The 13,525-nt window shown below is 41.9% G+C and overlaps 2 protein-coding genes across 2 annotated transcripts; one reads left to right on the top strand and one right to left on the bottom strand.

The window, feature by feature from the left end:
- Positions 1 to 39: 39 nt before the first annotated feature.
- Positions 40 to 6,834, bottom strand: PIMREG (PICALM interacting mitotic regulator). The gene is given in 6 exon segments (XM_005525641.3): positions 40 to 1,398; positions 1,400 to 1,441; positions 3,519 to 3,614; positions 4,356 to 4,687; positions 5,464 to 5,783; positions 6,734 to 6,834. Coding segments are annotated over 5 exon segments (843 nt in total). The 5' UTR covers positions 5,755 to 5,783; positions 6,734 to 6,834; the 3' UTR covers positions 40 to 1,316.
- A 93-nt stretch (positions 6,835 to 6,927) lies between these two features.
- On the top strand, positions 6,928 to 12,729 carry FBXO39 (F-box protein 39). The gene is made up of 4 exons (XM_005525640.2): positions 6,928 to 7,147; positions 8,742 to 9,949; positions 10,747 to 10,923; positions 12,423 to 12,729. Exons 2-4 carry the CDS (start codon positions 8,936 to 8,938, stop codon positions 12,549 to 12,551), a joined length of 1,320 nt encoding a protein of 439 aa, XP_005525697.1. The 5' UTR covers positions 6,928 to 7,147; positions 8,742 to 8,935; the 3' UTR covers positions 12,552 to 12,729.
- Positions 12,730 to 13,525: the final 796 nt, after the last annotated feature.

Genomic DNA, 13,525 nt, shown 5'->3' with positions numbered 1-13,525 from the left:
GGTTTAATTTTACAAGAAAAAAAAAAGAAAAATTGTGAGCAAGTTTAAAATCAATATTTATATATACATCATAATTTAATGCTTTTCATATTTATATCCGATACCATTAAAATTTTAGTAACACTGGAACTACTAGGTCACATACACATCCTAAATTTATCAAGTAGAGCAGATTCCCAAATCAGTCTTGCATTTGAAGGTTCATTTTAGAGTGAACATAATTGGAGAAGCCTGCATAAAGCTTACTATGGAAAACAGCCCTGGTGTTGAATTCTACTTGAGAAATCTTTACTTTGTTTTAAAGACTTAACTTCATTATACTGAATGACCTACCAAAAAAGGCTTGTCAAATGAATGTTATATTTTTTTTAGAGTAATTAGAAGCAACATACAGGTATCAAATGCTAAGTATACATAATCAAAATACTTTAACCATGATACTAATTAATAACAGTAGTTTCAAGAGTAGTAACAACTTGTATTTGTTTTGTATTATTTTTTGTACATTTGTAATTGTAATAACAAACTGTAGTAATAAATTTTCATGTATAACTAAAAGACAGATACAGCACAAAAGCAATGTTTAATTCAACTCCCAAGATGCTAGCTAAAGCAGCAATAAGAAATAACAAAGTTGCTCTGATTTGTCTGGAACCAAACTACCTAAGATAGGATTAGTTAGGCTAACCCTTAAATCCATGAAGTAAGAGTCCTAATATGGCTCCGTTCTTGAGGCATGAGTGACTCCACAGAAGCCTGTTGCTTTGGAATGACAGTTTTGCTTACTCAAAGAAGCCACTAGTGTTTTATTAACTTCCAGCTAACATGATGAATAACTTCTAGTTTGCCAATAGCAACAAAAAAACCCAAAATAACAAGTTAGGCTTTCAAAATAATAGGCCAATCTTTTTAACATGGAAAGTATTTGTGCTAAATCTCATGGCTGCTGGATACCAGTTTAAACACTGCTCTTACCTAGAATTACCCTTCATAAATCTATCATAAGCCCTTGCTTTGGCCATTCTTTCTGGCCAGTTCAGCATCAGTTTCTAGGTTCTTACTGTCTCATGAAAGTCACTTTCAGGGTGGTTCCCTCATCTCAGCGGGAGATGATGCACTGTGGTTGGTACCATTTTGATTCACTCTTTACTTGAAAAGAGAAAGCAAGGGAAGTCCTGAGCTGCTTCATTAAAAAAAAAAAAGTGTAACAGCTCATTAAGTGTATATAGAGCGCAGCCTTTCAGGTGCTATACAGACATCTCCTTCATACGTGCTCAAATTTGGAAACATGAAAAAATAGTTACAGCCATCTCTGTCTAGGTACCAAGCACTTGATGGAGCTTCTTTGCTTGCCTTCTGATAGCATGAGATGGTTTCAGGGATTGATGTACAGACTGAGTTTTGTGCCATTAGATAGCAGTAGTTTGATATTGCTTGTTTCCTGCAGAAAAACAACAGGACTACCATTAGCAGCATGAAGTAGAGTTAATTAACTGATTGTCACACAAATTGCTGGAAAACAGATGGGGGAAAGGAAGAGATCTGGTACACTCACTGTGTAACTGTTCTAAACACTAGCAGGAAAATATTTTGTTATCTTCAGTGAACAAAAATGGCAGTACATGAATTAAATACTGCAATATTTTAACTAGCAACAGGAGCATTTCCTGTGATATAATCTAATTCATTAAAATCCAAACATTAGAACAATACGTGGAACTAGAAACAACCATTTGAAATCAAGGTTTGCTTCATCATGAAAAAAATGAAAAGAGAGCACTAACATTAAAATTCATGGCAATTGGATACCAGTACAGACAGTCTCATGCAAGACTAAAGGCACCTTCAACAAAGTTCATTTCACAATTATTCCAGTAGGCAACTAGGCAGTAACAGAGCACATTGTATGCATCAACACATGCAGGAGTACTGGACCAAGTTGGGGAAGCAGTACAGATCACTGCTGAAAACATCAGTCCAGCATTTGAAGCTGCTCTCATTTTTCTTGAAAAGTTACAGCAAAGTGCCTTGCATCTCTCTTCGTTGCTAAAATAGAACACAGTATTCAGGATGTACATTTCCCTTTAATAAAAAGATTACTTCCAACATAATGGGTGAAGATATTTATGTCACATCCATTTGGGTACAATTGCTGTGTTTAAAAATGCCACCAATACAGTTATGAGCTACTGTTAATTGTGATAGCATGAACTCAACTACTATGAAAATACGAGGGATGGAAAAGAAGGGCTGTAAAATCAGACAGCTCAGGATAATGGTTGGTTCTCTCATGCTTTGTGATCATTAGTAGCCAATGAGAACTGGAGTGACAAAAACATTAGTCATTTTTTGGTCTGGGGTGAGAAAAGCTGATGTTTGCATAGGAAGTTCATTGTGAACCCAACAAGGACTCCCTAATCCACAATTTAGAAGTGAAGTTTTACAACTACACAAGGACCTGCTGTAACAGAGACAGCCAGGGCAAATATGAAGGAGGAACCCTGTGGTTCTACACCATACTGCCTTAAAGCAGCATGAGATAATAAGCCTCTCTCTCTCTTAACAGCAGGTTTTCTCCCCACAGATGCATGCAGGCACAGACAAGGTAAGTGAACAACTACTTTACCTGGTTGCTACTATCTTCAATTACAAATGAGAGGAACTGTCATATCACTAGCGGATAGAATATTTGGAGTGAGATTTAGTGAACTTTCAGTGGATATGATAAAATTAACTTGATACAAGCTTTGACTTGTAGTTATCTAGATATTGTCCCATTGGTACAAATTTTTGCAATTATCTGGGATGTTAAGCTCTTACCTCTTTGTAGGTAAAGCACTTGATGCTAAACTCCCTCTAGAGAATTTGAGGTGCTTGACATTTAGTTCTGAATGCTTGACATCAAGTGTTCTAAGAGATTCAGAAGTTTAGGGAATAATCCTGTGACAAGATTTCTGATTTAATTTTTATTTTCTTAATATGGCTAATTCAGAATGACATAACCTTCACAAATACAGCAGCCTACGCCCTTGTGGATTAACCAAGGTGTTTTATGAGGCTTCTTCATCTGAGTACCATGGATTGTTCGTTAACAAAACACTACCTAATAAAAGGATTTTTTTAATAGATGTGCAGACATCAGTAACTGTGTCAGCACACTGTAATTTTCCCCCCTCCTTCCCCAGCCTGGATCGGCACCTCTTTTAGACAAGAGTCAGGGAGGTACTGTTCTCACACAAGGTCAAAAGTAGGCTCTTTCTACTAAAAATCGGACTTCCACAGCAAGGAAACTAAAGACAAGGAGAGCATTTGACAGATTTTAGAAGCTGCAAATCCAATGGCAGGTTTAATCTTCCGTAGTATCTTGAAGAAAAAAATGGATATACTACATTACACCTGAAAAAGTTCTGCAACTATTCCTCATCCTGAGTTACAGGGACTACTTAGCCCTGCAATTGGCTATATTCAGGTGGCAGGTAACCTGTACCAAGAGTTGAAGCACGCTTAGCAGTATTTACCTCTCCTCTTTCACAATGGCATCATCAAATGCTTGGGAGATACGCTTCAACTGGCAAATCCCTGATGAGACCAGTTCCAATTCGCAATCAAACTCTCTGCAAATAGAATGGTGGTTGCTGAAGATCAAACAGGACAGGGCTGACTAGGTGACACTATTTAGTCCTCCATCCCTGCAGTACCACTCTTGTTACCTCTAGACTTCATCTAGAGGAGTTTAGGGCAGTGTCAATTATGCTCTTAATTCCATTGGCCAACTGCTTCACATCTCCATTCATCCCCCAAACAGCTCTCTTCCAACTCAGCCACAGGATTCAGATTCACGAGGCTTGGATTCAACTTCTACCTTTAACCTTTCTTGTGACTTTGACCAAAAGAAATACCTATGTGCATATTATGAAGTATTTCCCTAGCTCACAACCCTTGATCTAATTTGTGTTTGTTGTTTGAGGCAGGAATCTCTCTTTAAAGAACTCAGCATAAGCAGAGCTATTCCTGTTATCTTTGGAATACAAATAGCAGCTTTGGAAAAGTTACCATTAACCTGGAGTAAGATACATACAGCATATTTTCCTTCGCCCAAAAAGCACCAGCTAAGAACCTAGGTATGTCTCTAGGAAAAAAATACTTTCTATGTTTCAGCTTTATGCACAGCTCAGTCCCTGTCTATACAGGGAGCTGGAACTATTTTAACTATTCAAGCAGCACATACCTACACACCTTCAGGGGAATAGGACAGAAAACTTCATACTTTGCCTTTCACTTTACCAGATAACCTAATCAGAAAAGAAAAAAAAAAATAAATAAAAAAAAGAGGTTTAGAAAAGAATGTGACTTACATCTTTCTGCTGGAAGGAGCAGGTGATGAATAAGGGCTCTTTAGTGCTGCTGCTCTTCTGGATCTCCGGAGAGAGACAGCATTTTTACCAAGCCAGGATGAGAAATCCCTCCATTCTCTATGTTCTGGTGCCCTTGTTGGTCCAAGCAAGGCCCTTTTGCCAGAACTTGGAGTGCCTTTAGAACTGGTTGCTGGAGTAATGCTCTTATAGCAAGGTGTTTGAGGTGTAGCACTTCTTTTTGTGGTAGAACTGGTCGCACAGCTTCTGCTGATGGATTCAGCTGGAAAGGTCACCACTGAGCATACTGGGCTTTGGCAAGACTTCTGTATTTTCTGAAAGAAGCATTAGACATGTAAGGCTAAATTAACTCAAGTAACCTCAAGTTTGGAACCAGAAAGACTAGGAATATTTGGGCTGAATTCCTAGCTTCCATTCTCATATCAGGTTTCAACTAACATAAATGCATCTTAACCTCTGTACTCATTTGCATTGTAGAAGTTGCTTGCTTCCCTTGGTACTGATGAAGGACCTCAGAGCAGGCATTGGAACAAAGCTCCTGCTGCTATTATGCTGGAAAATGTCAGGCTCCCCAACACAGACCTTATGTATTTAAAAACCTTATGTCTCCCAAGAAAGGGAAATGCAAGCTTAAATCTGCTATCTTGTAGCAGGTTTTGTCAGTCTAAATTTAGATTAACTATAATGAAAAACATGGTAGTAAATAGTATGGGTACAGGAGAATAAATAAAAGAAAAAAATTCAATATGCTGCATATTTCTCTGTAAGAAATTTTTGCAAGCAATGGCAATCTCTACCCAACTTCCTTCGTGTGAAGGCTGCCCTGCCATATATGATTAAATACAGTAGGGGAAAAGCTCTTATTTCATAATAAAATAAAATAAAATGCTTTCACCTTCCTCCATTCTGCCAGATCCATAATTTGCCCGTCTATACTTTAAGAAAAAATATTAAAGATTTTAAAAGTTGTGCAAGTGTGTGGGAATGGACTCTCTGGAATACAGCACAGAGTACAGAATTCACAAATCTTAGTACTGGAATTGAAGCAAAAACTAAACTCTATCTATGTTCCAGTGCAAAGGCAAAATACCTGGGACACTGTTCCAAAAGCATATTTTGCTGTTCTTTTAATTGTCTGAAGAGTTTGGCACCTCTGTCTTCGTTCTGGACTTCCCCTAGTTGGGGTTTTATGAAAATGCAGCTCTACTCGCTTTAATGGTGCCCGTTTTCTTAAAGACATGCGAATGGTATTGAGAGGACTCAGAAAGGCCCTTCTCTTGAATTTGTCAGGCATAGGGCTCTCATTCTCACTAAGGTCAGCTAGGAGCTGGTGTTTCTGCCACACCACTGTTGCTTTGACATTCCGGAGCACAGATGCCATCTGGTTCCAGTTCTTGGTCAACTTTATTTCTAAAACAAAATGAGAGCAAAGCTTAGACAGAACAAGGTACAAAGCAGAGGAAAAAAAAGAGAAGTGGAAACTGTTACACGATATATTTGGTTACGTTTGCCTGAAGCAAGAAAAACAGAGCTGAGCAGATTTTTACTTGGGGTTTTGAAAGAGAACAGGGCTGATTTCTATAGCTCTTTAGGTTTGTGCAAGTCCATAAAGAAGGCAATTCCGCTGCAAGGCTCTAGTTCGAGAGTTAGAATGCTTTATGAGTACATTTTTTTTGTTTGTGTCTCAGATCAAAGTCTGCTATCCCAAATTTTTGCCTTCTTTAGTGAAAACAACCTTCCACTGCCAGACAAGTCTACGCAGCTGCTATTGTCTCCTGCCGTGCTTGCTAGCTGAATACTTCTATGTCAGTCACACTTATCACTGCGGATATATAAATCCTGAAATAGACAGAATTATTCCTAGCAGAAGACTTTGGTGGGAAGGGCTAAAATTCTAGTTATCTATATGGTGATTTAAACATATGCACATCTATACCTTCAATTTTTGATTTTCACTCGCTAGCAAATATGAGTCAGGTGAAATGACCCGAGAGATCCGCTGCTGCCCAAACGGGTATTGCACAGGACAGCGCGGTGCTCTATTTCTTCCAGAGGCCACGGCGGTCTGGGGCAGCCCCCGGCCGGGCCCCTGGACACGCTCAGCCCCAGGCCTCGTCCGGAGCCACTCCCGCCGTAGGGACCTCGTTCTGCTGGCACTGGCCGTGCACTGACAGCCGCGGCAGATCCGCAGTGCCGCCACATCGGGCTAACGGGACACGGGGGCACCGGGCAGGCCCAGCCAGTGCCGTTACTGCGCCCACCAGGACGGTAGAAACAAGCGCAAAAAGTGCGGCCAAGGCCGGAGGAGACGCGCTCGGGAAAAGCGGGCCGCTCTGGAAGCCGCTCGGGGCAGTACTCACCGAGAGCACCGAACGAGACCGAGACCCGACCGGGACCGAGCCGCCGCCTCCCCACAGCAGCTGCTTCGTGCGCCGCCACCGCGTTTGAACGCCGCACCGCCCTCTCCGCGCCCCCGGATTGGCGGCGCCGCCGCCGCCCGACCGCCACAATTGGTTGGGCCCCGCGCGCGGGCCGCTGCCGTTACTCGGCTCGGCGCGCGCGGAGCAGCCGCGAGTGAGGAGGGCGGCGCGTGCCGGTGCTGAGGGGAATGTCCCGGGCCAGCGGTACAACTGCAGGGGCTGCGCTGCCCCTCCGCCCGCGGCTCTGGCGCCTTTGCGGACCTCGGCCCAGAGATCCCCGTCAGCTGGAATAGTAAAAGGACTCAGGCTGTGTTGCCCGCTTGGGTATCCAAGCCGCAGCTCCTGTTACTTCTGGTAATTATCGGTCAAAGTCTTAGAAGGTTTTTGTTTGTTTGCTTTTACTCCACGGGCTTCTGCAGCTCTTGCTGGAGAAAACAGCTAGTGTAACTGTCCGTGTGGGACCGTAAACCATCCGGGAATGCCCTTTGAAGCAAATCGGGCAGCAAAGAGGGCCAAGGGCAAAGGATGTATGTGTTCAGTGGTGGGGGATTTTATTTTGATTTTTTTTTTCTTACCCAAGTGTCAAACAAGACATGAAAAGCATTCATTTATCTTTAAATGACTGATACCTGAAAAAACAATGCTCTAGAAGGAACTGTAGCAGGAACTGGGTTTTTTTTTCCCGAAGATTTATTTTCCCCACACCAAGTTAAATTCAGAGCTGATAGCTATAACGCCTCTTTAGCTAATACGTGGCTTACAATGATGGGGAAGCCAACCCAGTAACACTGCAGGATACCTCTTGAATCTCACCACTGGCTTATAAACAAACATACTTTTTACAAATTCATAAGAACTCTGGTTTTAAAAAAGTTCCTCTTGATGGTGTTTGCAGCCCTTTGTATTCACACATTAATAATGATGAGTGTAATGTAATAAACATCCTTTATGAACAGATGTGTTTCTTTGTGTTGCAGCCCTATATTCTGTCCTGCTTTCCTCTGTCCATTGACTTCAGGGCATCCAGGTAGCTGAAGTGTTAGACCTCTTCCTGTGTCCTCCCTACCCTCAATCTCAATAGTAAAAGTTTCATGTTCTTCTTGCTAGCAAACTGCAGCTTCACCCACCGTGTTTTAAGACTTGGCTTCGATTTTTGAATACTGATCTAGAGACCTCCTAAATGACTAATAGTTCTGCAAAACAAAGAGCTCTTCTTGAGGGTAAAGCATACAAGAGAGAGAGTCAGGTGGTAATCAGACCACACACTCAGTTTCTAAGGGTTATCTTTGTAGCTGGGATTGGCACTTTGAGTGGCAAGAGTGGGCAGAGGAATCCCTAAGAATAGAAATGCTGCTAATTGAAGAGTATGTATACAGGCAGAGAGACTCTGTGTGGCATAAGAACTGTAGGCCAAAAGACAAACAGCAGACTGAAGCTTAACAGTGCTATCAGCCTGTCCTTTCATGCCTGTTTATAAAATTGAAACAGAAATATCTGAGTCTTTGTAGAATTGTAAACCGACTCTCATGGATCTGCATGTTTTCTTCTTCTGGTGTGCTTCTTGTTTCCATCCATTTCAACTTTTTTATCCAGCCTTAATATAGGGTAGGGTACTACTTGTCATGGAATGGTACCCTAGAAGGCTATGAAAAGTCATTAGAGCTAAGTTTGCACTGACGGTCCTGTTCAAATGTATAGTGCTCAAAGAACTGAGTACTTTTAAACAGGCATCAGATCACAAACCATGATCAATTAATTGCAGCTGATGCTAACCAAAGGTTTTGAAGAGGGTGTGGCTGCTGTAGCAACAGCTGATACCATTTCACTGTTAAGCTAGACTGAAGACAAAAAAGTTAAAAGATGTGTCCTGTGCTTGTACTGTAATCATTCTTCACTCTTCAGTTTGTTTTTTTTTTGTTGTTGTTGTTTTGTTTTGGTTTTTATTTAGGTAAGACTACAGTTTAAACTCAAGAGTTTGTTTGACAGCTGGAGTACAGAGGCAAAGGGCTGTTGGTTTTGATTGTGAAGAAGCAAACTTGCATCCATTTGTTTAGAAGCCTATTATGCTGGGATTGGCAAGAAATCTACACACAGCTTTCTGCATGTTGGTTTGACTCAAGACCTGGAAGAGAAGTCCTCTCAATGGAAGATGACGGTGGACCTGAGCAAAGGTCCTGGGCCTATCTACCCGATGTCTGTCTGAGGCATGTCTTCCATTGGTTAGATGACAGAGACAGATCTCGGGCTGCCTTGGTCTGTAAAAAATGGAGTTGTGCCATGCACTCTGGATCTCTCTGGAGATGCAGAACCATCACGTTCTATGGCCAACCATCAAGGGCATGCACACTGGAGTTTCAAAGTGCACTGTGGTATACCAAGAAATTTGGCAAGTATTTGAAGCACCTTGAGATCAAGTTATCAAATCCTTACAATACCCCCTTTATCAAAAAATTTCAAGTGATTATGAGAGGTCTTCTTTCACACCTGGGTAAGTGTAATAGTCACCTAGTATCCCTGAGCATCAAGTACCTAGAGTTAGACTGCTTGATCTGGAAAAATGTAGTTAGGGCTCAGTTTATCAAGAACTTAGCTGCCTTCCTGAAAAGAATGAGCAATCAACTTGATTATCTTAACTTAAAAGGAGCAAGAATAACTTTGGAAGAAGGCTGTGAGCTTCTGAATTCTCTGAGCAGCTTGACTAATAGAAGCTTTATATCTGAAATCAATATTGAGGATTTCTTCAGTCTCCACCTTTCTGTCTACCGCAGTGCTTTGTTCCACCAAACTATGTCTAAGTTCCACAGGCTAACCACCCTGACTTTCAATTATAACTGCATGTCTGATGAACTGCTGGACATCCTGCGGGAGCACAGCTCTCACTCACTGTGCACCTTGAATATCAAGTGTCATATCCATGACCCTCATGGGCAAGTGGTGTCAGGAATGTCATGGGCAAACTTGGCCAAGAGAGCCCCAAAACTGAATGTGAACTTCTTCTTTGAAAGAGTAATGAAGCATGATCACCTAGCTAGGATCCTACTCGTGGAGATCCCAGTTAGGAGCATCAGCCTACGGAGCTGCTATTTTAGTGACCCAGACTGGACAATGAGACCTACCCTCACCAACCTTCTCCCAGCTTACTGGCATGGTCTGCAGGTAAGGGAAACAATAGGGACAACCCTACTGAAATATCGCAAAGCTATACAAAGTAATCATGTAGGCCTTCTACATGACAGCAGTCAGCAACAGAAGTTCCTGAGCGCATCAGTTTTACGTTCAGAGGGCAGTTTTCACAAGTGAGTAATTTCAGTGTTTCACCCATAGTGTTAGTTCATTAAGCAATCCTTGTCTACTTATAATCCACCATAATGCTATCAGGCTACTCTATTTTGGCAATGCACAAATGTCCTACAGCACATCTAAATTAACTGTGTCAAAATTAAATTAAATTAAATTTGCCTGCGTTAAAGCACTTCCGTGTCACAAGAGATGTGTCACCAAAGGTTTGCAACACCTGACCCACATAAGTGAGTATCAGGTCTTTGCACACCAGAGGGAAACACATGGCCTTACACCTGATGGTTGCTGACTGCTTTAAGTCCTGTTTCACTGTAGAGTTTCCAATAAACACCAGAGATCTGTAAAGCTTTCTAGAAACCATCATTGGCTCTACTCTTGTCTCTGGGATAATTTTCATTATGTCAGATAAGATCATGGTATGACTGTGGGTACAGCATTTTCTAATAAATGTACAAGGGATCACCCCATCTTAGCAGGAGAGTGTTAACACATACACTGTTGTCAATGCAAAAGAGATTCTCCACTAATGTCAAGGTACAAAATTGATCTGCTGACACTCATTTTTGTTGGTTAACTTGGAAAACTATTTGTTGAATTCTAGTTTCTGCATGCAACGTCTGTTTAGTAGTACCAAGTGTTCATTTTTTTTCAAGAAATTAACACTTGAATTGAACAATGACCGTGAGTTGCTGGACAATGAGCTACTACATCTTATCTTATCATGCAAGAGGTTGTTATTTCTGAAAGTCTGGGCATTTCTAAGCGTCAGCTTTATGGAGAGGCTGCTACAAAACCGTGCAGAAAGGAAATGCATTTTGACTACCATAAAGGTAAGACTTTGTGCTTCAAAACTCCCATTCCCATTCTTGCTCCTATACCCAAAGGTCCCCATGCACAGGCAAAGGTCACTTACAGAAATGTTAATATAACTATCTTCCCTATGTTATGCCTTAGTACCACTCACAGGAATGAGGTTTTCCAACCTTCTTAGCAACATACAGATACTATAGAAGTTTTTTATGAAGTCCTGAAAATTCCAGAAGCCCTTCCTAGACTGGCATTCCCTCTGTCACTTCTAGTTCAAGCCCTCTCCCACTTCTATGGTTTCTCAGTCACCTCTCAGGCTCAGTGCTTATGTCTATGATTAAACCAGAGAAGGTGGACTGAATCCCACTAAACTGCAAAAAGATATAAATACATCACACCCTTCAGGGGTCCTGTGCTGAACTGGGGCCAGGCCACAACTGTGGCTGGTGTAAACCATGCTGACATGCTACTTTGTGCGATACAATCTGAATCCAGTAGGTCCTCACAGATGTGTGCAGAACCCAGGGATGCATCAGTTCTGGGGGTAAAAAGAACCTTGCTCTTCCTGCCTGAGTGAGCACAGGCAGACAGCCAGGACAAACACAAAACCACAGCTAAAAGACAAAGAGTAAATTTATTTCCCTTCCTTTGCTCACCGAGGCATCCCCAAAGCAACCCCCAGTCAGACACACACAAGTGGGGATGCAGGCACTGTTAAATCTGGTCCATGCCAGAGGGTCACTGGCTGGTGTTCATACTGGGTTATCCTATTCCCATCTGCAAGATCACCTGAGTGATTTACAATCCTTCTTGCTAGTCTTCCGCTATTTAACCCATTCCTCCCAACACCACCCAAAACTTCTTTGGCAGGAGGTGATGTTTTCAGTCAGTTGGGAGTGGGAAGAGAGTAAAGCCTTAAGATTCTATTCAAATTCAAGGAATTTTGATTCTCTAGATTCCGTATTAGTCACAGATGCTTCTTGTTGCCACGAGCTGTATGGGGAGTCAGCCAGCAAAGGAGTTGTGGTACTCCCCTGGAGAGCTAATCTATGAAAAAGATACTTCTGCTCATAGCGAGGAAATGTTTTACCCAGAGACCTTTGCAAGTTATATGTTGATTTATTGTATCCCATTGGTTTTGCCCCTGTCACTTTACCAAGTTACTCTGTTACTAGTTTCTCCCCACCCCTCTCCTTCCCTATATAAATTCCAGTTTTTCCCCTGTTGGGGAGAGCTGCTGTTCTTGGCTCCCTTCACAGAGGGCCCTGCTCTTAATAAAGGCCTGTTTTCTGTGGAATGCCACACAGTGCTCTAGTCCCTCTCTGCATCACCTGAGAGCTGCCGCTGAGCCTGAGCTGACAATCACTAGTCAGGCTAGGGATGTGCCTGTGCCTCTGGGCTGTTTTTTCAAATACTTCTTCAGGGAAGTTGCAGCACCCCTGCCATCCAACCTGCCATGGCAGTGCTGTAATGGGTTGAGCTCCCTCTATATAAGAGACATGACTGCTGTTTGTGCATACAGGTCAGAATTTATACAGCCCAAGAGGACAGCACTGAGGAGGAGAGGCTGTTGGCCGATATTTACAGGAAATTCAAGTACCTGATTGACTCAGAACTTAATTATTTTGTCATCACCTACCCAATGGTGTAAACTACAGGAAGAGGAGAACACCCAGTGACATCTACATTAATGGATCCTTTGAAGGGCTTTTGTAAGGGATTTGAATTTTGACAGCAATGCCTCTGAAAGGGAGTTATCATTCCAGCAAGAGAGAGGCAAGGGACAATTTTAAACTCCATGCATTAAAATGTTGGACTTGGGAAGTGGACTCCTTTGTCTCCAGCATTATTTATTCTGGCCCTTGCTTTGTTTTTCCTTGCCAGAAGCAAAGGAAACAGTGATCCCTTTTCCATCTTTACTGGCATCTCTGATAAAAATAAGACCCTCCTCTTTTTTCAGCACTTCTGTCTGTAGAGCTTCAAACATATCTTTGAGATGTTTACCATCTCAAAAAACCCATGTCATTGTTTCCATTTTATAAATAGGGAAATTGAGACATGGGGTGAGGAAGTGATTTTCCCAAATTTGGCCTTGACTTGATCTCGATTCAGATGCAGACAGATAGGCTATCTAGTTTATCACTTAGATAAGTTAGGTCCTGTTAAGTTGGCCATACTGTCTAGTTCTTAGCAGCAGATGCTAAGATAAAAACAAAGCATAGCATGGCCCGTTCTGAGAGACATCCTTCTGTCACCCTGAGAATCAGGCCTTTTGATATTGTTTTCATAATTTCTAGCCACTTTCCCAGGGAAGTAACTATAAACATAGGTGTTTATACATTCCATTAAAGATGTGCCTTTTGATGGACATCTCTCACAGCCAGTGTGGTTGGGAAGGTGGTAACCTGACTATCCAATCCCTGGCTGTTGTCGAAAACCTATAAATACTGAAAGAACAAATAAACTTTTTTCACCACACTTTGAGCTGCATCCATGTGAATCATTTTGTGTCCAACAGTGACATCCCTCCCACTTGCCCAGCTTTCTATTGAGTGATTTATGAGGACACTCCTGCTCTAGCTTCCACACAGTTGCCTTTCAACACCTTTCAATGGTAAAAGATAT

The sequence above is a fragment of the Pseudopodoces humilis genome, chromosome 23 (assembly GCF_049639895.1).
Source record: "Pseudopodoces humilis isolate 2021_Gansu_Grassland_sample_001 chromosome 23, ASM4963989v1, whole genome shotgun sequence".
Taxonomy (NCBI): domain Eukaryota; kingdom Metazoa; phylum Chordata; class Aves; order Passeriformes; family Paridae; genus Pseudopodoces; species Pseudopodoces humilis.
Note: the sequence above shows the minus strand (reverse complement) of the source record. Positions and strands in the feature narration are given on the sequence as shown.